Source organism: Copadichromis virginalis, linkage group LG5 (assembly GCF_057382275.1).
Source record: "Copadichromis virginalis isolate Kocher_CV1m ecotype Utaka linkage group LG5, C_Virginalis_male_GT1.1, whole genome shotgun sequence".
Lineage (NCBI taxonomy): Eukaryota > Metazoa > Chordata > Actinopteri > Cichliformes > Cichlidae > Copadichromis > Copadichromis virginalis.
The window spans coordinates 12,014,844-12,041,929 of NC_140622.1; the positions used below are offsets into that span (position 1 = coordinate 12,014,844).

Genomic DNA, 27,086 nt, shown 5'->3' on the forward strand with positions numbered 1-27,086 from the left:
TTAAAATGCTCTTCATAGAGTACAGCTCTGCATTTAACACCATAATTCCCTCCACACTCACCACCAAGCTGGAGCATCTGGGACTCAGCTCATCTATGTGTCAGTGGATCTCCAACTTCCTAACTGGCAGACCACAGGCAGTAAGGATGGGCGGACATGTCTCAGCCTCCACCACTCTCAGCACTGGAGCCCCCCAGGGGTGTGTTCTGAGCCCCCTGCTGTACTCTTTGTACACATATGACTGTGTGGCCACTACCAGCTCCACCACCATCATCAAGTTTGCTGACGACACCGTCGTGGTGGGCCTGATCTCTGATAACAACGAGACGGCCTACCTGAAGGAGATTAGGAATCTGGAGAACTGGTGCCAGAGGAACAACCTCCTTCTAAACGTCAGTAAGACAAAGGAGCTGATAGTGGACTTCAGCACTAAGCAGGAGAGGAACTACCAGACCCCCGTCATCAACGAGTGCCCAGTGGAGAGAGTGGACAGCTTCAAATACCTCGGAGTTCACATCACGCAGGACCTGTCATGGTCCTGTCACATCAACACCGTGGTGAAAAAGGCCCGACAGCGTCTCTACCACCTCAGACGCTTGAGAGACTTCCAACTGCCCTCCAAGGTGCTCAGGAACTTTTACTCGTGCACCATAGAGAGCATCCTGGCGGGAAACATCTTAACCTGGTTCGGGAACAGCACCATGCAGGACAGACGAGCTCTACAGAGGGTTGTGCGGTCAGCTGAGCGCACCATCCGCTCCGAGCTCCCTGACCTGCACTCAATCTACAGCAGGCGGTGCCGGACCAAGGCCAGGAAGATCGTGAAGGACCTCAGCCATCCCAACAACAGACTGTTCTCTCTGCTGAGGTCAGGAAAGCGATTCCGCTCCCTGAAGACCAACACAGAGAGACTGAGGAGGAGCTTCTTCCCGCAGGCGATACGGTCTCTCAATCACACCACCACACAGTACTGACCCACACATATGGTTCTTACACACACACTGGACTTTCTGGACATTGTTTTTTTGCACAACACTGGTCACTATATTCTTCATTTCCGGTTAATACTTGTACAGCTGCTGTTATTGTGTATATATTTATTTATATTTAGATTTCTTCATACATTCTTATATAGTTCTATATTGTGTATTTTGTTGTACAGTTATTTTATTTTCAACTTTAATTTATATATTTTATCTTATTCTTCCCAGTTAAATTTACCCTTCATTCTAATTTGTGTTGTACAGTTATTTCATTTTTAACCTTAATTTATATTTTATTCCTTCTTAGTTAAATTTACCCTTTTTAATTTTTCATATTTATTTCCTATCTTATTCATAGCCTTTTCCTTTTTTGTTTTCTTTAGGTCACGAGCAGTTGTCCAAGCATTTCACTACATATCGTACTGTGTATGACTGTGTACGTGACAAATAAAATTTGAATTTGAATTTGAACAGCAAGTGAAGCTACAAAGCAAAACCAAACAAGTCTTTCTATTGTGAGAAATTGCAGTTTTTCTAACTCTTTTCCCCATAAAGGTGACATCTGACGACCGCCCCTGTGCCCTAACAATGGGTTTTGACACCTCAGTATATATTGATTTGATGACCATTTGAATAGTTTCCAGGTTTTTCCAAGGGTAGCTCTACTAAGCTGGATAGACAGAGATTACCCTCACAAAGTTCTGACGCACACCCACTCTTTTTGTTCTGGAAGCAGGCCTGATATATGACAGAAACCGCTGAGTTCAGAAAAGAGATACAAGGTTTATTTCTAGTAGGCGTCCATGAGGGAAAGAGTTAAAGGAGGGCTGTTATTTCAAGGCACAAAGGCCAAAATGTTTAGCGGCTCCAGTGTCACCTGACAGAGCAGCAGAACCCACTCGCTGACATGTTCACAGAGACAATGATTTCATTTAATAATTTAAATTACCTTTTTAAGATTGCCAGGTAAGTTCACTACCATGTACAATTTCACACTAATCACAGTGCAGTGCAGTATATTTAGCCTCTGCATCTCTGCATAATAAACGGTGGCAACAATAGCAAAGAATATAAAGAGCTCGAGATATCCTCGTTTATCCCAATGGCGATTAAAAGACACACACCTCAAACACCAGCTCGTTTTGTTTTGAGAGGTGCACTGGTGTAACAAATCGTGCTCTTGGTTCATCTGCACTCGGATGATCTGGCTTCATCGCTGAATATACTTTGGCTTTCTTCTCCTGCTGTGCTCTCTTTGTTGTATAGCACCAGCGAGAGTGTGCTGATTTGCTTTTAATAACCACCTTAGTATCTCTGTTCTGTTTCAGAGGCAGAAATTATCCTACCAGGAATGTGCTCCACCCGTTAGTCTTAGCATTTAATTTTCCCAGTGTACAATACCGGAGCAATTGAAGTATAGAGCATCTTTGGCCTGAAAGCCCTTTCCGCTGTGTTTATGTACTCAAGCTATCGCACCACACACAGGTAGGGCCTCTCGTTGAGTGCTCTCCAACTCATACTGATTTCATGGCACGTTGGTTTGCCTTCTCCACCAGCTTAGAGCCCATCAGTTATGCACCACTGGATTTGGAGTCCACCGGTTGCCGGAACAGGTTTTAGTGCTTATTTGATTTGCATTTTAACCACACTCTCCTCAGAAAGCCTCACCTGTTCAAGGTAGATTACAGCGAATGCAGAGAGCAGGTTGGAACGTAGGACCCTGGGGTCTAGCGGTCATTGAAAACAGCGTCAGGGTTGGATGCCTGCTTTTTTTTTTCATTCTGCTTTAACTTTGTGATTAAAGCCTGATGATGTTGACAGTCCACCCTGGAAAGCTGCAACTCTCAACAGTCAAAGAGAAACAACTAAAATTTCAACTTTTGTTTTCTTTTCTCTTTTTTTTTTTAGATGGAAAGTTTTATTTTTAAATGTCTTTTTTTCTTCAATTTAGGTTTTGATAAAAGATGTTAAAGAATATTCGTCTTATTGGAGACTAGCGCTCTGATGTCTTTTTGTATTAATGAAACTAGAAGGGAAACTGCTGCAGTAAAAAAAATCAAAAGGTCTGAATCAAATGTTTCAGAGCAGATATATCAGTGAGCACACACGCTTATTGTATGGCTCTGCCTGTTTGTCAGACTGATAACCTCCAGATGTCAGCTTCAGGGCTCAGGGACTGCGGGCTTGAAGACTGCCCCAGCAACACGAAACATGCCTGGGAGCAGAGAGGTGCCAGCTGGCCCTGCATGCCTTTGGGTTTCAGGAGCCTCCGGCACATCAGAGGCACACTAACTGACTCCTTGTTATGTGTTCGAGCGCACAATCACACACACTGAGACGTGCAAACTCACAGACAACTCACCACGCACATATGTTCATGCATTATTTTTACACAATTGCCCATGTGCGCACATGCATTGCACATTGCATTAAGGCTGGGACACACAATTCTCCATATGTGCGCACAGGCATGACTGAACTCACTATTCAGACCAAAAAAGAAAAATCCCAAACCTAATGTGCACCTAGTTCCATGAAAGCCCACCGAGAGCGTGTTCCAGTTTTTCTTTGTAATTTCGGGTCTGTCAGGATGCCAGCAGCCTGTCATCTGCTATGCTGTTTGAAAATGACAGTCACATGCAGCCACTATACTGATATCATCCACAAGCAGGCTTACAATAAAGGATATCTCCCTTTGGTTGTTTGTCACTCTGCCTGACTGTATCTCTTATTCACTTCTTCATTCCTTCCAAGGAATGTTGAGGCCCGACCGATTGGAATTCTTCAACCTTGTTATCATCAGTAGGCAGATCGATAAAGAGTATCCATTCATTTATTGTGTTTTCTGCTGATAGCCGGGAAAGCAGATAAGGGTTTTATCATAGGAGCAGCAAACCAAACTGAACATAGCTGAGGATGAACTATGGCACATGTCATAACTGACCGTATACGCCTGTATAAATATTCTCAATCATCATCATTCCGTTTGGAGAGTCGGGCTTTTTTTCTGTTGTATGTTTGTCATGTTGATATGCTGGCTTATTTTCCCTTGTTTTTGTTTTTAACAGACATTTGCTAACACACTCAGCCACAGAAAAACTCTCAAATTCACAGACAGAGACTAATTCCACCTGCCTACCGTGGATGGGCCTGGCACACGCTGCCTCCACTGCGCCAGTTGGTACCTGTGAGTGTTTTGGATGAGTGAAGCTAGAATGAGAGCCATCTTATCTGGGAAACACATCTGGTCCCCTCGTTCTTCTTTCTGTCCCCTAACCATTCACCCCTGGTTGCCCCGCTTCCCCTACGTGGCGTTCCGGCTAAACCCTCAGCCCCTGCTGCCTCAGAGCCTGAGCTTGAGCTTACGGTCCAGTTCTCTGAGCTGTGAATGAGGGAAGAGTTAAAACAAAAGATGAAAAATGTTCACTGTGTTTGTTCGGGTGTAGCTTACAGTCTGCCTCCCTCGCAGGGAAAGCAGATGTGCGCTGATAGGATGAACTGCCGGCCTGCGTTTGGCGTGGTAACTCGTCTGTTTGCTCGTGCGTACACATCCCTGTGCCACTGTGTTGTGTGTATTCCAGGTGGGACGAGCGGGAGGATTTCCACTGTGCTTCAGGTGACAGCGACACACTGCCAGTGAATGTGTGTGTGTACGCGGGGTGCAGAGACAACAATAGGATTATAGGTGGATTACAGAAATATAGCCATATTACACAGGAGGACACCATAGAGGATCCGGGGAAAAACACTCAGTCTTTTACACACCCTTCTAACCCTTATTTCACCAGGCAAGATGAGTAGGAACACAATCTTCTCTCTGCAGCCATAGCTGGGGGAGGTCAGTGCAGTGTGGTGGGGTGTCTTCGCCCATGCACTGCAATGTACAACTTGTCCCCACCACTGTGGTCTGTATGATGTTTGAAAGTGCATCAAAAATAAGAGAACACACACTCTCTGAGAAACAGAATACTAGTCCAGAGCATAGACATGATTTAGTCGCTAGCGACTGTTCTCAACAACACGAAAATAATGATTAAAAAAAAAACAAAGACAAAAGGGTGCTTTACTATTTGATTTGATGACAGAGTTGTGTCTGGGCAAAGTGTTGCATGGGAGGACAGGGATGGGAGGAAAGCATGTCTGTCTGCAAAAATCTGTGCTGGGATGCAGACAAAGCACAGCAGCTCTATGGACAAAACCCAGCTATGCAGCCTGGGGGAAAATCTCACTTTCTGAGGCAGAAGCTGAGGACTTGGGCAGGCTCAGGTGTCATGCCAAAGGCAGGAATTGTGATGCAGCCGCATTCATAGGGATGTTTATTTATATTTCCCAGTGCCTGCCTCCATCACTCTCCTAAAACCTGTTGTTACACTGACACCAGGTATTTTACTTTTAGCAGAGAAAACTTTTCATTTCACAGCACTTTGTAAAATCACCTTCAAGCCCGGCATGGCAAAAATAATATCAAATGAAAGATTACGCAAAATTATTCAGTGCAGGACATAGAATGGCATGATATATTATGATATGTGTGGCATTTTCTTTTCAGATTGGCATTGAGGAAATGCTGTCAAGAGTCTGGGACTCACCACCCAGGGTTATCAAGTTCCTTCGAAAACATCAGAGAGGCTCCTCTGCCAACGGGCTGAGGCGACAGAAGCGAGACTGGGTCATCCCGCCTATTAATGTGCCTGAAAACTCCAGAGGACCTTTCCCTCATATGCTTGTCAGAGTAAGTGACAGTCTGAGTAACTTCAGCAAACAATGTGTCTTCTCCTGATGTGAAATATGTTTGATGCACCACAAACTTTTGTATAGTTATCTTTGCAGCGAAAAGCTAAGATTGAAAGAAGAACCAGGTAGAAGCCATGTTTTCTTTCAAAGTACTTACCGAAGCAAAGAAAGAGAGAAGACTGGGGATTATTCTGTAGTATCTCTTACAATCACCACGAGGCTGAGAGATTCTACATTTTGAGATTTTCTATCAAGCACACCCAGTGGGTAAAAAAGCACAGCTCTTGTCTCTGATTTAAGTTATGATGCCAGGTGATTTGTCTGCTGTGCTTCTGGGGACCACAAAAAAATCAATTTTTTTTTTTAAAAAGGGGGAAAAATACCTTCTTTGGAAATAGGGTTGTTTAAAGGAGTAAGTTTTTAGGGCTATTGTAAGTCAAATATGCTTACATCTAAAGTGATCACTCTGGGAGAAAGTTAGAAGTGGTATGTTTTTCTCACATGGGGCAGGAGGCATAGGGAGGTCAGAGAGGTAACAGAAGAAAAAGTCAAGGGAGGAGAGCAAGACCTCTGCCTCGAGGTCAGAGTGGAATAAAACTGAAAACAGTGCTGATCTGGCTTTTTGTTGACTTGTGTGAAGACTAAGACGAGCGGCATTAAATGGAACGTGAGCTGGGGTTAGGCTGTCGTGAGACAGGTTAGTTTTACCCTGCTGAAGATGTGTTGTTGCTATAGCAGTCCTGTTCAGTACGACAGGAATTGCAAGTTTAAACATTTGATGTATGTGTTTGGCTGAGGAGCCAATGGTGCGAAGCTACCACCTGCAGGATTGTGACCGAAAGCCTCTAAGTCAGAATCCTGCCTAGATGCAGTGATATCCACAGCGCTGTGGAGCCGTTCATGACTGGGACGGCCAAATGATAATGTCCCCTCTTCAATATCACACTCACGTTTGTGAAGAACCTTGTGCTAAATAACTTGTGAACAACCTTGTAACAGAAGGTGACTCAACCCAGTATCTACCCAATGAAAGAAACATTAAATTGCAAAATATTTTGGTCGAGCTCTTTTTGAAATGAGCAAAAATATAACTTTCTTGCTTGGTTTCAGAAGAGCAGAGCTACAGAATACTTATTTTCTCTCAGTGAGATTTCTACATCTTCTGATGTAGCTTTTCCACTACTTTTTCACATCACAGTGCATCTCTTTGTGGGTTATAGATTCATGTTGTTATCTAGTGTACAAGGAGCCCAAACACTTTTTTTAAGGATGGATTGTGGACGAAGATGCAGTCAGTTTTGTTTTGTTATTGGGACGGTGTTGTGCACATTTCAGTTCTTTAGCTGTGACATGGGGATAGATACAAAACATGCAAAATTTTGCATGTAAAAAGCTGCGGATAAAACACTGAGAATGCAAACAGTAAAGCCAAGTGTCTCAAGAAAGCCAAGTGTCCATATTTAAACAATTTCATTTTTAAGACATTTTTACCTTTTATGATGCTGTGAGCTTTAACAGTGTTTTTATCAATTCAGCCTCCAGCCCGTTTTTGTCTGTGCGTGAGCTCAGGTCTCTATAAATTAGACTTTGTGAAATTTGTGCTAATAAAGCCTTATTTGAATATGTAGCAGAACTGACAAGTTTTTGTAAACCAGTTTCGGGGTTTTTGGCTGCTGCACTGATCCCCACTCTTTTACATACACGGACATCTGGATTTATTAAGGGTTTATATACAGCACCCAGAGAGCAAATATCCACCAAGGCAGCTCACACTCCAGGCAGTATTTACTTTTAAGGGAACAGTATTCTTTTATATATTGATTTTGTTTTCTTTGTTCTTTTTAAGTGCACTTTGAGAAGTTAGTGTGCAGTAAAACCAAATGCAAAGTACAAGCTGCTGTTATTTGCCCTGTTTAAACCTGTTTTAAACATAATTATAAGGGCTTGAGGAACTATTTTGTTTAATATTACTATGTGGCTTAGCATTCATTTCATTTGTTTAGTAAAATGTGTTTAAATGTTTAGTTATAAATAACAAGAGAAAAAAGTTTTGATCACAAGTTTATTTTGTTTTCCAAGAAAACAACAAGAAATTATACGTATTCAGGAACGGGGTACATGTACATCGTGTACTCAAAAAGTATCCAGTGCCAACATGTTCTTGTCAGTCTAAAAACCTACGATTTAAAAAGATTCATATGGCATTATTATCACTTTGATCTTTCTCTCTTGAAGGAGAGGTCAGAGGTCAAATGTGACATGATATTTTAAATCTTCGTACTGTACTTTCTATTTGCTAAGCATACACACCACATTTGTAAGAATCATAGCTTCTGAGTTTTAAGGCTTTCTGTCAAATTTTGACCAATAAATCACTGAGTTGACCTTGAAGCCCCTGGTGGATGTAAGCCAAATTATAATGGATTGTTAACACGACCCCAATCTGCAGCCTTACAAAGTTTTTTCCCGTCAAAACTTTTCAAGTTGCCAAGCTTAACCCTTTAAAGCCGGTCAGAGCGGGCACGCTCCATTTTGCGCAACTACTTTTAAATACCGGTAGAACTGCAACCACGTAAGCTAGCGCAATAATTTTTTTTGCATATGAAACCGGAGGAGTTGTACTTACATCTTATGCCATCAGCTTGTCCTCGGTCACAGTTTCCTTCCACATAAAGCTTTGCAAAAACTGCATAAAAAGCACTTGCAGCAACAAAAACATAATATTCCAGAAACACGCTTTGCCGATCCGATCAGCTGTTCATAACACTTCCTACGTTGGAATAGACGTCAGCGCGAACTTTTGCATGTCCGCCATTACCTGCCCGAAACCGGAAGTGACGTCATTTTCGCGGAAATGTAGTTTTTTACCATCAGGGCCTCATGAGCCTATACTGGTGTTTTTAAAAGTTATCTTTGACTTTATGACTTTCTGTGTCATTTCTGGGACGCTTAGGACTCATATTGCACTGCTGGAAATAGTTTATTTTGATTCATATGCTGCTTTTTTGCAAATTTGCACTATAATATCGATACTATCGAATTTCCCAGAGGAACACACCCGAGGGATTAATAAAGTTCTATCTTATCTTATCTTATCTTAATATTTATTTTTGTTTTTCCTGCAGTATATAAAAATTGGTATATTTCAAAAATAAAACTATGAAGACACTCAAAATAAATTTCCTGTGGTGGGAAACTATTTTGTGCAACTTTTTTGTATTTACAGTTTTGAGGGATAAGCCTCTTAAATTTCTCTAACTAGAAATATATGTTAAAAAAACAAAAACGATTTTCAATTTTTTTGTAGTTTATTGCACTGTTTTGCAATTTATGTAATTACTATGCACTTAATGCATACATATTATTAAAATTTGGGCATTAACAGTTGTATTGATGTATAACAACTTGAAATGCTCCCAAAAATGGCACTACAGCATGTAAAAATATAATATCAGCTCTGGCGGACTTGGTTCTATGGTAGGTCTTAAAGGGTTAAAGACAGAATGACAAATGCTACCAAAAACATAACCGAAACCATAACCTCCTTGGCAGCTGTAATAAAAGTGTTATCAGAGCCAGAATACACAAATAAATTTAATTGTCACATGGAATGTTTTGATAATAATGAAAAGGAAGATGTGGGTTTTGATTATCAGGCCATCGACAAACAAGCGGGCTGTGAATACACTTGTGGAAGGCATGAGTAATGCTGCTTCACAGTAATTCAGGTTATTTAAGGTTATTACAGACTTTGATCAGTGTGAGTTGTGAACAGAGAGGAGGGAGCAAACAATAACAACACGAGGAAGTACGTTTATGATCGTGAAGTATCAGCTCTTGCATATCTGTCCAATGTCTATTCTGTGATTCAAACTGGAGCTCTGTGAAGACTTTTACCAGTTTGTCACTTTTACTGTTAAAACTTTGAGGTCGCTTCAGGCCATTCTGGTTGAATGTTAGCTTGTGTGCTGAAGTACTTTATTCCAGTGCTGAATTCTGTCATACGTACACTACAGATACCTCTGTCTGTGCAAACAATGACAAAAACAAAGCGCAGTTTAACCAAATAGGATTGCCGAGGTTTTTCCACCACTACCCTAGACTACATAATCACATGTTGGCTGTCAAATTGATTTTTAACCCTCCAAACAGACCTTTGCTGCTGAATTTGTTATGAAGTCGAACATGAAAAGGAAACAGGGAAATGCATGGAAATGAAAAATGAAATGAAAAAGTAATTGATTTTAAAATTCAAAACTAAATTTTTACTTCTCTCACTCTGAGCACATTTTAGAAAAATAAGGCATGTATCGCCGGTCTAAAGTAATGATTCCAGTCACACATTTCTCTTTCAATAATACCAGTTTTAGTTTGAATTGTAAGCATTTTTTTCAGAGCACATTTGCTGTTAGAGCCCCGGGACTTGAAAGAATTCAATTTTACTCTGCAGCCCATCTACCACTCTGTCATTCTCTGAGTAAAATGTCACAATTCTCAAAATCAAAAGGAGAGAATTTGACTATACTGGTATGTAACCAGTCCCTAATACGACCAGTGCAAAACAAATAAGGAAAATCTAAAGCAAGACTCTCGTGGGGGTGTCACACTCTTGTGGCTGAGTGCTGGTTGTCTAATCTCTCCTCACTCACTGCCTCTTATCAGTCACCAACACAGAGATGCAGCTTTTACTACCATTTCTGACACACACAGACACACACTAACACACACAAAGTCCCTTACGCCCATTTGTACAGTTAGGCTTACACTTCAGGATTACGGAAATCGCCTTTCACAGGCGTGTCAGCTAGCATGGAAGCCCTCAGCCTCACACACAAACACACAAAACAGGGCCGTGAAGTGTCACAGGAGGGCCCAAATTGTGCTGCCCTGCTGGAGAAATGGACCCTCTTTTATCCCCTTTCCTTGTTGGATTAAGGCTTTTCTGCATACTTGTGACCGCGTCAGTGCTGAGGTTGATCATGCTCTTACATACATTGCACCACAGTATAGATGTGCCTTATCCCTTGGCCGGAGCGGAAAGCAGTGCACCATAAGGGATGCGACTCTCTTGGTCTGTGCGCTTGTCTGTCCCCGGCTCTCTCTGCAACATATTTCTTCATTCTGACAGGCTGCCGAGGAAAGGAGCAGGGGGGGATTCCGTGCTTTATCTCACTGGTCTCAGAAGTAGCCAAGAACAACCTTTAAAGCTCTCACACTTGATTTCAGGATACACTCGCTCTCTTTGAGCTTTGTCCTCTCGCGTTTCTACACTCAAGCTCTCACGTAAAGCTTCATCGAGCTTGGAAAGACCAATTAACCATTGGTTAATTTTACATTGTGGGTCACATACAACCCACTTTGATCTTAAGTGGGCCGGCCCAGTTAAACTCCCCTTTCGGTCAGTGTAAAGAAATTAATGTAACTAAAAGAAGTGCGATTTCAGCAGACTGTCTCAGATTTTGTACATGATAAAGTAATTATTCTGTAGTAAACGAAAGCAATCTGTCAGCATGACAGCTTAGATTTAACTGTAAAATATACATTTGTTAACTGTGTATTTAGCTATCAGTTACACTGGTTTAATATACATGCAAATGGCCACAGGGAGGCCTTAATCATTAGAAAAAGCTTCAAAATACAGTCAAAAGTTATGCCATTAGTCCAGCAGGCCAGATTGGAGTCTTTGCTGGGCCGATTTTGGGCCCCAGGCCTTATCTTTGACACCTCTGCACTAGGATATGTGGTTTGTGCCAGTTAATCATAATTTATAGTCCATCTGTATACACGTTTCTGTTCTGACAGAGGGAGGAGGGGGCTATTTACCAACTAGATGCACGTTTACGCGGCCCTCCAAGACCCTGACTGCTCTGTAGTTGAACGCAGATGATGTAAGAATAGAATAGAATAGAATAGAATTCAACTTTATTGTCATTGCACATGCACAGGTACAGGGCAACGAAATGCAGTCTGCTGAATGTTAATTGGTTGACAATTGGGCCGGAATAGAGCAGGGAGCAACATTGGAGTTCACCAGGAATCGCAATCAAAAACTTCAAAAATAAAATATACAGCATGAAAAGCACAGACAGTGGCTACAGTGGACACGTTTCATTGTGTTTGCTACTCTGTTTCTCTTCAGCAGTTTTTATGTCACTGCATAACTTTACTCTTCTCTGCGACTTGCTGACAGACCAACAACAGCACAAGCAAGAAAGGCCAACAGACCAGTCTTACTTGTGCCACATACTTTTTATACTGCCTTGATCTGGCAACAAAGCTTTCTGCAGGCAGGCGGGCAGTCCTCGGACTGGAGCGGACAGTGAACGTGCTACCTCTGCAGGATCATAAATGCTGCCTTAGACGGCTTTAGATCCAGTCCCTGCTAGTTTAAATCTTAATAAATATTTAGAAAGAATTCCTCATAGCAGACGTACATCATGCTGGGACGTGCTACATTTACGTCCAAGCTAAACAGAAATTTATTCTTCAAAATCATCAAAATAAATTTACATAAATCCGCAGTTCCTTCTGTAAGTGCTGAGCAGCATTGTTTTTCGGGTGTCCATGCTACTGTAAACCACACCATGCAGGTGCTTGCTAAAAATTTGACAATGGAAACTCCTGCTGGTGGTCTGTCTCTGTGTGTTAGCCCTGCGACACACTGGCGATCTGTCCAGTGTACCCCGCCTCTCGCCCTATGGTAGCTGGGGCAGGCTCCAGCCCCCCCCCCCACGACCCTGATAAGGATAAATGGAAGAGCATGGATGGATGGATGAATGGATTTAGTCTTACTTCGTTAATCATTCATACATACACTCATTAGTTATTCATGTTGTGTTTCATATCATTCTCTCATTGCCAACACCATCACACTGTTAAAGGTTTGATTGCAATATCCTGGTTCAGTTGCTCAGAGCCAATTTTTCTTCATTGAAACAAATGGAAATGGCTCTCTCTGTTTCTCTGTCTCCCTCGCTCGCTCGCAGACACCAGTGGCGTAGAGGAGCTCCGTTCTACTGCAGGCCATATTTACCTTGACGTGTGCGTTTCAGTCATGAAGAACTTCAAGTGGTGCAGCTTTGATGGCATTGATTTACCATTGTGTTCAAATGGAATATGCTTCAAAGCTTTCGCTGTCAAATTATTTGACATGACAGATGTAAGTGCAGTGGAAATGAAGAGGTTGAAAAACAGCTTGAGTTAAATGGATACCAAGGTAGATAGCAAGAATTACTCCCTTTTTTTTGGAGGAACTGAATAGCGGGGAGGACGGTAGATGGAAAAGGGAGAATGGGGGACAAGCTGAGATTGAAACAAAAAAGAAGAAAAGAAAAAAATGGAAAGTCTTTCGAGAGTGCTGTAAATCTGCGGGGTGAGAGAGGCCAACATTAGTTTCAGGCCATTTGTGGCATTCTCATCTCAACCGTCTCCTGCAGCACCTACACTGGGGCCAATGAGGCAAAACTGATGGAAAGCAGTCTGAATATAGGAGAGAAAAAATCCCCCTTTTCATTTAACCAGGCTGCAAATATTGGCTTCTTCCCTGACCCACGGTTAGGACAATGAGTTGGAAATAATTGGGCCGAGTGTGGACAGTTATTTTTAAATGTGATTGCACAAGCCAAGAGAAAACATGACAGAAAAATGTCTGTATTTGCTGTTTCTGTTATGGCGCATTATTCTATACCATTTATTATTGCACTAAATTTCACTGCAATGATGCGTTTATTACATCTTCTTATCGTACGGCAACATTTGAAAGTAAAATTAAGATCTTGTCTAAACCAGCTTCTCAGTAAGATTTAGTATGTTTTTTAATAACTCACTCATATATTCTAATATAATATATATTGTAATATACCATAGTATCATAAGTGTCACAGACTGAATAACTGCAGTAGGAAGTAAACAAATGTTATGTGTGCCAACCACTTCAACATCCGAGTGACCTTTACTTTTAAAACCAAAGGAATGTCTGCTTTTTAATGGTATTTTTGTAACTAAAATCTGCGTGTGTTTATGTGTTTATATTTTATGTGCAGGGGAGAGAGTTAGCTCATTTGTAATGACACTGTAATGTCTGTACAGTTGTTTGCTCAGTACCCAAAATGAAAACACGGTGGTGTATTTACAACCTCGCATTGCTCAGTGTATTTCATTACAGCTCATAATGAGTTTGTAATATGATTTTTGGATGCGCTTGTGTTGTCTGCAGTTTTATTGCATCTCTTGTGCATTGAAATACATTGTGTCTACTTTGTGTGTCTACACACCTTGTGTATTCACCATTCTGTGTGTCAGTATCCCTGTATCCAGCTTTTGGCTGTTTGCGTTAGCGGGACAAAAGGCACCTCTGTATATTAAATTATTCAAAAGCTGGTTTATCTAAATTTAACACTTGGCAGAAATCCTCACCTCCCCAAAAAGTTTGCACACTGATTACTTATTCCCTGCAGCCCACTTTCTAGATGGAAATCACTTGTACTTACATCCATTCACTTCTGCTGCTGCCGGTGCTGATGGTGGGAGCTTTCAAGGATACTGTAGGAAACCAACTTTAAGGCAAACTTTTCAAATTACCTACTTTAGCACTTCAAACTAGGGCTGCTCGATTATGGCAAAAATGATAATCACGATTATTTTCACTGAAATTGAGATCTCGATTATTTGACGATATTTATTTAACCCTTTAAGACCTACCATAGAACCAAGTCCGCCAGAGCTTATATTATATTTTTACATGTTGTAGTGCCATTTGTGGGAGCATTTCAAGTTGCTATACAACTATTATAGCCCATATTTTAATAATATGTATGCATTAAGTCCATAGTAACTACATTAATTGCAAAAAAGTGCAATAAACTACAAAAAAAAATTGAAAATCATTTTTGTTTTTTTTGCATATATTTCTACTTGGAGAAATTTAAGAGGCTTATCCTTCAAAACTTTAAATACAAAAAAGTTGCAAAAAATAGTTTACAACAGGAAATTTATTTTGAGTGTCTTCATAGTTTTATTTTGGAGATACATCAATTTTTATATACTGCAGGAAAAACGAAAAAACAATCCTATGATGCAAATTTGCAAAGAAAACAGCATCAAAATAAACTATTTCCAGCAGTGCAATTCGAGTTCTAAGCATCCCAGAAACTATTCAGAAAAGTCAAACATGACCAGTATAGGCTTTTAAGGCCTACAAGTAAAAAAAACTACAATTTCCGCGAAAATGACGTCACTTCCGGTTTCGGGCAGGAAATGGCGGATATGTGACAGTTCGCGCTGACGTCTGTTTAACTGTGGGAAGTGTTACGAACAGCTGATCGGATCGGCAAAGCGTGTTTCTGGAATATTATGTTTTTGTTCCTGCAAGGCTTTTTATGCAGTTTTTGCAAAGCTTTATGTGGAAGGAAACCGTGACCGAGGACAAGCTGATGGCATAAGATGTAAGTACAACTCCTCCGGTTTCATATGCAAAACAAATTATTGCGCTAGCTTACAAGGTCCAGGTTCTACAGGGATTTAAAAATAGTTATGCAAAACGGAGCGTGCTGCTCTGACCGGATTTAAAGGGTTAACAATGACTTTAAAAAAATAATATAAAATAGTGTGCAACACCACTGAAGTTTTTTTTACCTCTCTTTTCAACCAACGGCAGTCACTCTCCTCTCCAAATAACTTCTGCTTAGCTTTCCGAGCTTCCCTCGGGTCCTCTTAATCAGCGGTCTCCAACCTTTTTTGCGCCAGGGACGGTTTATGCCCGACAATATTTTCACGGACAGGCCTTTAAGGTGTCGCGGATAAATGAGGGAGGGGCTAATAATCGGCTCAGTCATTTTTAATGATCGTTGAAAGCCCAGATCGTAATCGTGATTAAAATTCGATTAATTGAGCAGCCCTACTTCAAACACATCAGGATTTACAAAAGTATTGTATATTCAACAACAGCCATGGTGAAAAAAAGTGCACCCTCTTTTAATTTTAAGGTTTTGTGTATAATGACAAAAATAATAATAATGATCTGATTCTCATCCGGTTTTAAAGTTTACACCGTGTAGCTTGTAGAGCCACTTTAAGTAGCAAAACCCTAAAATATGAAAAATGACATATCAGTCTCACATTGGTGCTTCTGTGCTTTGAGTTTGCAGGAATTTGTTTATTCAGAGCTCTCTCGTGATCCTGATCGCAGCATCAAGCTGAGGTCGAGATTTTTCAGTGGGCTGTTGCAACACCTTGATTCTCTTCTGCATTTACTGCAAATGTGCTGGTGTGCTTGGGATCACTTTCCTGTTGCATAACCACAGCTTTAGCTGTTGTACAGATGATCTTGCATTTGATTCTAGAGTAGTTTGGTATACAGAGGAGTTCTTGGTGGACTCAAATCATCACCCCTCCACCTGGTATGATATGCTGAGATGCTGTGGTTATTTTTACAGTTTTTCTGATCATTGTACAGTCTAACCTTGGAGTAAATTTGCTGGGACATCCACTCCTGGGAAGATTGGCAGCTGTTTTGAACGTTTTCCATTTGTGAATAATCTTTCTCAGTGTGGAATGATGGACTTGGAAATGGCCCTATAAGCCTCCCCAGATTGATGAGCAGCAGCAATTGTCTCTCAAGATCACTGCTAAAGTCTTACCTCCTTGGCATTGTGTTAACATACACATGAACACTTCAGACCAGCAAACTGAGAAAACATCTGCTTTTATAGAGTCGGTCACAGTTAATGAGCCAAATAATAAAGTGCATTGGTTTGGCAGCTGTTTCCCTATTAAGTCCTCAGGAAGTGGTAACGGGGTACTTACGTTTTTCTTACTTCACATCTGCATTTTGTCTTCATTTTGTTCAAAAACACGAAGTGTTGTTTTTCATCTGAGGTGTTTTCGACTCAGTTTTCAAGAATCAGACGTTCTGGTGACTGTACATAAAATCAGCTGGTTTCGGCTGATTGGCGAGAAGTCACATCTCATATGAACTTCAGTTCTTGAATACACTATGGCTGTAATTTATATCTATGTCTTTATTTACACTGTTAGCGCCTCTTATGAGGACAGTGCTAACAAGAGTTGTCAGCTGACTCCAGGTTACACTAATGAGGTAAAAAGAAATTAATATCCGGAGAGATTTCTACTCGTCTCAGACATGGAGCATTTTTGAGTTTTACTCTGAGATTGCATAAATGTAGAGCCTAATTGGATTAAGCTCTTTAAGTGCTGCAGTGGTTCGATTTTGCAGTTTCCTACAGAGTGCTTCCTGAGTCCCAGTCATCACATTATCTGTCCAAATTATTACCCCACCGCAGTCGGCTGTGTAACATTTTTATATAATGTAATTAGAATTGAATGGAACAACAAACATCACGCATTATCCTGTAAGTGTAAAGGTGAGGTCAAAGATTTGAAATGTCTCCACTATTGTTTTCTCGAGCCTGTCTATTGGTGATAAAAACTCGCTTCAGTTTTTAGCTTCAAGGGGCAGAGTTTGTTGACATGTCTCTTTGGTTTAAATCAGGACATCGCTCACTCGCTTTTCCCCTGACACAATTCCTCAGATTGCGTCCCAGAATCCCAGAGTTTCATCCATAATGATAACACGCAGTTTCCAGAAATAAAGTTCCCTTAAATGTAGTTCTGCATACTTTACCTTTTTCCTAATGGGGAAGTGCTGTCTAACCCAGCTTCTCCAAAAGATCTGCCAAAACAGCTCGCTTGTTTCCATCTTCTTAGAGTACAGGTCCTCCCTTTGGAGCTGTCCTGAAAGTATGATGCACTTTTCAGCTCTGGCAGATGATTAAATTTTAGACGCCTTAGACTGTTTGCGCCATTTGATCCTGTTCCTTCTTGGCCTCATTACTGCTTTCTGCTCTTGGAACAACTCTTTCATGAGTGTTCAGCTCATAATGTAACTTTTAAAAGTTTAGGACTAGAAATCTTTGTCATGAAATGATGCATGCTACGGAAGAATGTTGCAGCTTTGCTTTCTTCTCGGTACTTTCTCATGGAAAATCATTGTCTGTGATTTAGAAGTGGCCACATATAAATAGATAAATATCCCATAAAAGAAACTGTAATGCTTATTTAATCAATATTTATACGGGCAGTGGAATACATTGCTTCTGTAATTGGGTTAACCCACTGAGAATTACCACCCAAAGCCTCAGTTCCACTCAGCTCTGCAGAGCATTTTAGCATCCTGTTTTATAGCCTGCATCTTTAATGTTTACATTTTCTCTCACCAGTCTCATAAACCTTGTTTCAAGCTAGAACCAGACACCAGAACACCAGGCAGTCAGCATTACCTGCTGGCTAGATTTGCCCGCTAAAGAGGCAGATGAGAGGAAACATCACAGCTTCATTCTTTTTTCTTTGGGTGCACACTATCACCACTGAATAGTATTTGAAATAGCCGTAGATTTTTGGTGCGAGGACAGTTCAGTCTGCCTTTGTGAGATTCAGGAAACGCAATCTCCGACATGATAAGTGCAGAGAATTTGTGTACAAAGGAAAATTGTGCACAGGGGGCTTTTCTTTGTCGCTCTGTGTCTGAAGATGCGTGTCTGTCCCTCTGCATTGTCCGTGCGTTTGAGTGAAAGTATGTGTCTGTCATTCTCAGCATCCCCAGTCGGACAATTAGAAGGTGACAGTCCCATTAGAGCTGGCCCGCTAGTACAAAGGCTGAGTGCTGTTGTGAGTGACACAGAGCTCAGCCTCTCACTAAATAACTGTCAGTCTGCCCTCGTCCACTCTGACCCCTCTGGCAGCCTCCCTCTGAGCCACTTGAACTCCCCTCTGGGCGCTCATTGGCAGCCTTGGCAGCTCCCTGAGCCAAGCGTGGCCCTCCTTTCAAGGCAGGCCTCTAACTGATTGGTTGGACGCTGCTAGCCTTAGGCGTGCCAGAACGGCTTTCAACTGGCCTCAGGGTGCTGCTGATTGGCTAGGCTGTCACGGACGCAGGTCTCCTGTGGGAGCATGTGGCAGCAGCTTGGGTTTATGGGATGCAATTTGACAGAGGAGGTAGATGGAGGGGAAAAGTGCAAGAGCAGCAAAAAGCTCCCTGCTCCTCCCTCCCTCCATCTGTAGCTCTGTCTGCTGAAGTACATCTCTTTGCTGTTTGTTCTGCTCCTTCCCTTTAGTCAGCCTTCCAGCAGCCAGTCATGTCTTCACTTATAATTATCTTTGTGGCAAATTTCTCTTTGCTTGGAAGACCTATAATACGCTTTACCTATCATCCTTATTTTGAAAAGCCTAGCGTAGTGTAGGAGACTATTACTTTTTAACGAGTTAAATCTCTCTGGGGGTCTGCGGTCTGCTTGGGGTGGGGTAGGACAAGTACGTCAACCTCTCCGCCTGTTTCATTCCTATTGCAGAATGTCTTTCTAAGGGAGACAGAATAGTTGTATTTGCTCTGTTCTTCTCCCACGCTGCGAATCAGGGAATTAATGCCATTGTTAATGCAGAGAGACCACTGGTACATTTCAGCAGGATTCTCGCCTCTTGCAGAGCTCATCTAAATTGCCTGGCTAATGCTGTTATTGGGTTTGTGAGTCACTTCTTAACTTCCATTAATATTTGTTCTCCCTCTAATTGCCCCTTTTTCCTATCCTACATTTCATTCCTCGGTCTGGCTAATGGTCTGAGGTGGAGGCAGTGATGTGCGTGCGAGTGTGTGCGCTTGACAGAACATCTAATCTATTTTTGAGCAGGTACATGATGTTAAAGCTGTGGGACTTCTTTCTCTTCACTGGTTAATGATGAATGGCATGCAGGATGGTTATGGAGGATATTGGAGTTTAAGAGGAAGATGTCAGAAAAGTTCACACTCCAAATTTGTGGAACCACCCCCAGATTCATGATCCAAGTATACTAAGGATGAGAAATATCTGTCTTCCAAAGACTTCCCATCTTAAGGAAAAGAAAAAAAAAAAACACTGTTTGAAGGTTGTTTATTGGATATGCTGCTGGCATTCTGAATGCTTTCTGCTTTTCATTAAAAGACATGTTCCTTGACGATGCCTCTGCCTTCTCAGAGATTTTCTCCTAAGCTTTCCCCCGCTCTTATCACACTCACCTCTAACTGGATTGTCTTTTCCTCTTATATATCACATTAAAGAAAAAGTTCCTCTGGAGGGAAAAAACATCACCCCCGAAAGGCTTTAGCCTTGTTTTCTTAAATTGTCAAGAAAGGGAAAAAAAACCTGACTCTATTATCTTTAAATCCAAATCTCGCTCACAGAAGTGTTACCTCAGGAAACCTTAAGAATTCAAAGGACTCAATTCAATTGACTGTATTAGAAAGTGAAAAAAGACCAGTGCTAGTACCGGAGCAGACGAACCTTTCTCAGATGGCAACCCGGCTCGTTTGTATTGATGGGACTCTCACTGCTTCCTTTCCACTGGGAGCAATGGGAGAATGGGGCACATGGGGCTGAGAGACAGACAAACTAATACGCAGCACAAATACAGACTGCACATCAAACGAAAGGAAGGATGTGTAAGGCAAAAAAGAGACCAGATTCCAAAGCTGTAGGAGCTCAGTTCATTTTGTATTCAGTTTCCGATCCATAATGGACTACCCTGCCTTTGTGCTGTTCTTTATGAGTATAAGGGATAACTGTGTGCGACGGTGGCTGTCAGTGGCTCTCGCTTGAGAGATATTAAACCTGAGCTCTCTGCAGCTTTCCACTCACAGGGCGCCTATGTGACTATTTTTAAAATCATCTGCACCATTCCCTTCTCATGACGACACTTAACTGACAGGTTTTACCCCATTTGTCGCCACTCTCGCACGCGCAAGGCTGTTATTGTATTCCGCAGGAAGAAAAGTTGGGAGGCTGGCAAAAACTTGAGGTCCTACATTCTCTCTAATTGGAAATTTTGTTTCCATTTTGTCAGCCCATGTTTCCATTTCTTTCATCCTTCACTTTCTTATTCCCTCCTATTTCATTTTGTTGGATGTTTGTGTGGATGGCCTATCACACTATTTGAATTCCTCTTCCCCATCAAAAGCAGGGTACATCAGCTTTGAAGAGTGACAAGCACACAGCAGGAGGGATCAAAGCAATGCAAAACTGAAATTTAAAAGGAAGTTAAAAAGCATGTAGTTTTGCCATTTCCCTCATGTTCAACAAAGAGAAAACAGATACTGTATAACAGCAGGAAAAGATGAGACATTATCAAACACAGCGATTTTCAAGGATGCCTGTGTAGTTCTCAGATGCACAGATGCTTTTGATAATGCCGTTTAACATAGCAATTCGTCCGTTCGCAGAAACGCGGGTTGGGAACCATTCCCGCGCCCCTATGACTGCAAAGGTTTGTTGTCAGATCGGAATACTTTAACCCAAGTGGTGACACCAAAGTCAGACTGCTTAAGATAAGAAAATCAATTGTCTTTTCCAGCGTGGCAGTGTCATTTTCTTTCCTTAAAACCACTCAGTGAGGTGCCACACATGCAATGAATCTGCTATGAAAGTGTAAAAAAAGGGAAAGGGAAACCAATGAAAGGATATTTTAAAAGAAATTAAATAGCTTGCCAGCAATTCCCCAAGTCAATGGGCAGCAGTGTAAAAAGGCGCAGTAAACCAAATACAAATGAGACATATGAGCTTGCAGCTGAACCCACCACATATTCACACTACTACTTCAGGGAAATGTGAACTAAGCAGCAACACCATCAGCGAACAAATGAGATCTAATTATCTCTTAAAACCTGGCTGAAAATGCTCAAAATCTTATGATTGATTCCCGTTTATGCTGAATCCATCAGCTCCTTAAAACAGAGCACCAGTCTACACTATTTCAGTTATAGATGACAAAACTATATTGTTATGCCCTGTGTGCACATATGTGCCTATGTACAACTTTGGCTACAAACTGAGACTAAAAGCAACGACGACTTGTCACTATATACCTACGAGGCATGAAGACAGTAAGTAGGTTCTATTAAAGGAATCCTGATATTTGGCAGATGTTGTCTTAACCGTGTTTGACAGCTCATGTCTGTGCCCTGAGTGGTTGGCATCATCTCCCCCCATAATGCATCTCAGCATGGAAATGTCATTACTTTGGCTTTTCCTGCATTTAACTACTTCATATTAACCATCCTTCAAACTTACAGACTTTATACCAAACTCTAATAACTGCTGTGCAGTAGGTGTTTTGATATTTGACTTTTGGTGGCATCGGTGACATTTACTCCTACCAAACATTATAAATAGACGACACTGACATGTTTACCACTAAGCACAGAATATTAAATGTGTCTGCGTTGGGTAGGGATCAAGAGAGAGAACTGGAGCGCAAGCCCCATAGATAAGAGAGTTAAATATAAAAAATTAATTTGACGCAGCTGTAGCATAGACAAAAGAGATGAAACTAATCATAGGCAGTCACAAAAATAAGATTCAAGGGGGAAAAACAACGCTGCATAATTTATTTGATCGTTACCTAGATACAGCAACATCAGATGCCCAACACAAGAGGGAAATTTAGATGTTTTTCAGTCTTATTGTCACTGAATCAATTTATTAATTATGAGTCATGGTAAGTTTTTATTTTAGAGAGACAGAGGCAAGAAATAGAGAGTCTGTAATTCCTTATATGTGTACACACAGAGAGATGCATAGATATAGATATATGTGTGTGTCAGCATTATTCAGACCTTCAGATCCATCTGTTGACCTCGAAGGAGAGGTCAAAGGTCATATGTGACATGATATTTTGTCAACTATATGTTGACAGATCACACCAGGCTTGTACTATGAGATTAAGATGCTGTAGTTTAGCACAGGTCATCTTCTAATTGGAAGGTTGGTGGTTTGATCCATTCTGCATACCAGAGTGGGCAAAAAACTGAACCCCAAGTTGCTCTCCAGTGTGAATCCTAGAAAGAAAAGCATTTAGGCGTGGAAAAAAGTGCTATGCTAGATGAGGTAATTTGTGGGAAGTGAAACCCTCAAGGAGATTAGAAAAGAACCAGTCCATTTACAATAATAAGTTTTAAAGACATTATGTCAATTTTCAACAAAATCATTAAGTTGAACTTGAAGATCTTGCTGCATCTATGCCAAAATATAATGGATTGTTTACATGGCTGCACTCTACACCCCTACAAAGAAGTCATTGAAAACCTCTAGTGCTGTCATGTTTACAGACAGAGTTATGATATGCATGCAAACACTACCAAAAACATAACCTCCTTGGAGGATGTAATTAGACAGTGCTAAACACATAACTAGTCACCTGGCTTAGCTATTGTGTTGTAGCTCATTGCACTAAAGCTTATTTGGGGGAGTAGCTCTGCAGCCGACCAAGCAAGCTGCCTATGTACCTGTGAATGCCGGTTTGTTTACACGTGAACATTATTTGCTATTCGTTCAGATATATGTGATAGAAGTAAGAATGCAACGACTGGTTATTTTGAATGAGCTCTGATATGTGGAGGCAGTGATGAGCAAGCTTGAACTGTTAGCGCTGATTTATTCTAGCGTTTCTTCTTAAATCAGTCATTTTTAAAATTAAAAAAAACTTTATTGATTCCAAATTTATTCTGGTTTGGTCTTTCCAAACCACTACAGCAGAGGTAAGATGAGTAGCACTAATTTAACCGCCCACTGTATGTTCACTGTCTGTGTGGGATATTTGCACGAGTACAGGGTATGCTTTTTGGACAAGCATTTGCTCAATTAAAAAAGTGATCATTAGTGGCAAACAGCACGCACCATTGTCCTCATAATAACAGTATATTAATAGGAGAGTGTTTTTTAAGCCTCCCTAACCTGTGGGGGTCCCTTTAATGTGCCCAGAAGGCAAAGCGAGGTGACTGAGCCCAGAGCAATAAAATATAGAGTGAGCCTGGAATGTGTGAAACCAAAGGATTACAACACAGGCCTGAAAGCATGGATGAGACATAAAAGAGGCCATCAAAGCGTGTAAACCATAGAGTCCCATTATTGTGTGACATTAGCCCATGGCACACATAACCCTTAATGATCCCATGGGTGCCTGCGGCACGCTGTCCTAATGACTTCCTGGTTAAAGGATAGTTGTTTCCTGGGAAAGAGAAGAATAGCTGCACACGTGCGTGTCCCTTGTACAGCAAAATCCGGCTGTGTTCATTTTGCAGCGTTGCTAGAAATAAGTTAGACTCGGAGTAAATAGATGAAAAACAGAGTGCCATCAAATAAACACCAAATTAGTCCCTGTTTATGTCGGCATCAAACTACTTATGCAGATAGGGCGATCATACAGGGTTGGATCAATTAAAGGAGATTTGGACAGACTGAAACTTCACAGTGCGCTAATTAGGCAGCCAGCCGCTATGCTAAATAAATGGAAATGTATTCCTTTCCGTTTCTTTTCTTCTATGTGTTTGCGTGCCTTGTGTCACCCCAAGGAGTTTAAGCAGAACACTAATTCTTCATCTAATTTTCTCCAACTCCCATTGCTTTCGCTCTCTGTGTCTCTCTGCCTCCATCCCTCTCCATCTTTCTTCTCACGCTGATAGCTTGTCTCCCAGGATCCTAGCAGTTGTCAGTAATCAAGGAAATCACTCTCAGAGAGCTACAAATAGGTCACTTATCTGATGTCTGTTCTGATCTGACTGAGACAGACAACCAGTTAAGTCCCTTGCATCTGCCTCTCCCTGCTATTTTAAGTGTGATTAGTAGCCATTCGATCTACTAGGAGGAACTGAAATAACAAGGAGAATTAAAGATGGGGATAGATAGACACTGAGCGAGAAAGCAAGAGGAGGACAGAAATCCCTGCTTTCATCATTAGCATTCTATTCAAATGGCTCAATTGAGCAGTTGTCACTCATGGGATTCCCGGGGCACCGAGAAACCGCGCTTCTTCATTTATTCAATTTATTGATATAAAGACTCTTCATTAAGAGACACCAACAAATATGACATCTGGTCTCATGTGGCCTTGATGTGGAATTTTAAGAAGGCATAAGAGCAAAAGGCCGCATGATGTGTAAGAGTTCCTTTGTCTCCTCTTGGGGCTATTATACTGAATTGCTAACTGCACTCTCTGAGCTTTGAAGTTCCGCCGAAGAAACAGATTGCTCGCAAACACACACTGTCGGTAAGTAAACGTGCACAAGTCCGCATGCAGACTCGCATACCCGTGGCAGGTGAAAATTTCATGATTCCCTCATGACGGCCTTGTGAATTATTGAACTGAGCTGGTCCTTTTGATCCACGCATTGGTGCACACAGAGAGAATCTCTTACCTGTCAAACACGTCACTAAACTCACATACATGACTACAAGCTGCTTCTTATCCACCCAGGAAATGTCTATGCTAAAAAAAAAGAAGAAAAAGCCGATTCGGGGTGGTAAATTTTTCTTTTTCTTCATCTTCTTCTTCTTCTTCTTTCTGGCTGTCCCTGCAGCTTGAGCAGATGTTTGTTGTTTGCGCGTGTGTGTATTTCTTCTGGTTTTGAGCACAGAGCCCTTAACGTGTTTGTCTCCTTCACAGATAAGACAGAAGATTTCACAGGCACGTTCTCATTACTGAAATGCATAATGCGTCTGATCTGTTCCACATTATCTGTCTGTTATCCAAACAAATGACACTGATGATGAGGGTGAATGATCAAATTATGTTATTGTTTATGCCATAATTTCATCCTGCTTTGATTGGCAGATAGTGGGTGTTGTGAATAATAAATGCAATTAGTCCTACAGTATCTTCGTGCTCCAGTGATTAAATGCCAAATGGAACCGCCTAAGTGCACAGATTGATAGAACTTTTACAATATTGTACATTACACCTGAACCTGCAGCATCCACAAATGGATCCTGTGTGAAGCGAGCTCAGGAAATGAAAATTGTGAAAGCTACAGAGGAGCGCTGCACCGTGGGTGTGGGAGCACCACGTTCGAAATTAAGAGAGAGGGTATCATGTTCAAACAGAGAAATGTTTTATGCAGCAGCCACCGTCACCACTGAACGGATGAAGTAATTTCATTTTCATGCATGATCTGCAGCCCCACAGACCAGGAAAATTGCATAGGAGGGGGAAGAGAAAGATATAGAGAAAAAAGAGTCAAGACTTCCCTTTTCTTCATTTCTCCATTATTCCCTCTGACTTGTAACCATAGTGATGGTTCAGTCCCAATAAAGTAGAAAAAAAACCAGGAAACCCGGCGTTGTGTTTAGAACGTGAGTTTGAAGTCGGAGGAAAGATTATTTGATTACCGCTGCAGAGCTAAAACACCAGCACCGAATTTAATTGGCAGCTATCCCGATTATTGATTGATTCTCTCGCTCCGCCTCCCATAAACCCTCTTCCTTCTACACTCACTAAAGTCTCACTACGGTCACTCAAAGCCTGCGTCACCTTAAACACATACGCACTGCACTCTCTTGCACTGCTGACATTTTTGGAAGTATTTGTACTTTTTCCTCTGTTCTACTCTTTTAATATATATTATTGGAATAAAGCATTGCAGCTTTTTTCCACTACAGTTAATGATTTTCCGTTTTTCTCTGTTTGTCTACAGTAAAACTTGCATATGCAAACTTATCACAATCGTATATAATAGATTAAATTAGAAGAACAAATTATTGGGCCTTTTGTAATACTTTCAGGAATTTAATGAACAAAATGGTTAATTAATTGTTAAACACTTTTAATCAGTATTGTCAGTTGTAGCTTTGCAACCTATAATCAGCAGTGTGGCCACTTAACTTAAGCCCACCCTTAATCCTTGTAAAATCCCAGGGAAAAGTCAAGGTGAGCTAGTTATTGACTATTGTAATCAGTCGTTTGCACTGCTTTGAGACAATCAAGATGTTTAGCCTCTTATCTCTCACCCAGTACTACCAAGCAGGCATCCAGTAGCTGAAAGTTATTGTACAACATGACAACAACTGCAAACATACAAAAATCTTTTTTAAAAAACCCCAAAAAACATCATTTTGCTATGTTTCACATTAATAACAGTTTGGGTTTTTTTGTTGTGAGTTCTTATTTAGTTTAACCACTTTACTCCCATGAAGTTATTTTAAAAAATACTGAGAAATTGGCTGGAAAGGATGTCATTTCATAAACATCACCAGTGGTAATTCTTTATGATTACTAGCTGATTTTTGTTGTAATGTGCAGCAATTAAATGGAAACAAGCTTCTTCCTCCTGCTCCCTTATTCACCACAGCAGGTAGCACAATGTGTGGGATTTGACAAGTTTTCACACCAGATGTAGTTCCTGACAGGTCGCTCTGAGGCGTTTGGGTCTCCTCCCGGTCTTGAACAAGGGATCTGTTGCTTGTTTAGTAAATGTGGAAGCCTCTACACTACAGAGACACACCAGTAATCAAGTGAAAGCCAAGTGGGCTGTTTTTTAACATCTTTTGTTAACAT

The 27,086-nt window shown here is 41.2% G+C and overlaps 1 protein-coding gene across 2 annotated transcripts in view; it reads left to right on the forward strand.

Moving 5' to 3' along the window:
• The window catches only part of cdh4 (cadherin 4, type 1, R-cadherin (retinal)), a 234,093-nt gene that overhangs the window by 153,889 nt on the left and 53,118 nt on the right, over window positions 1-27,086 (forward strand). For both annotated transcript variants that reach the window (XM_085455938.1, XM_085455939.1), the window contains exon 5: window positions 5,533-5,715. In XM_085455938.1, the coding sequence (XP_085312064.1) occupies window positions 5,533-5,715 (183 nt within the window). The remainder of the gene's footprint in view (window positions 1-5,532; window positions 5,716-27,086) is intronic.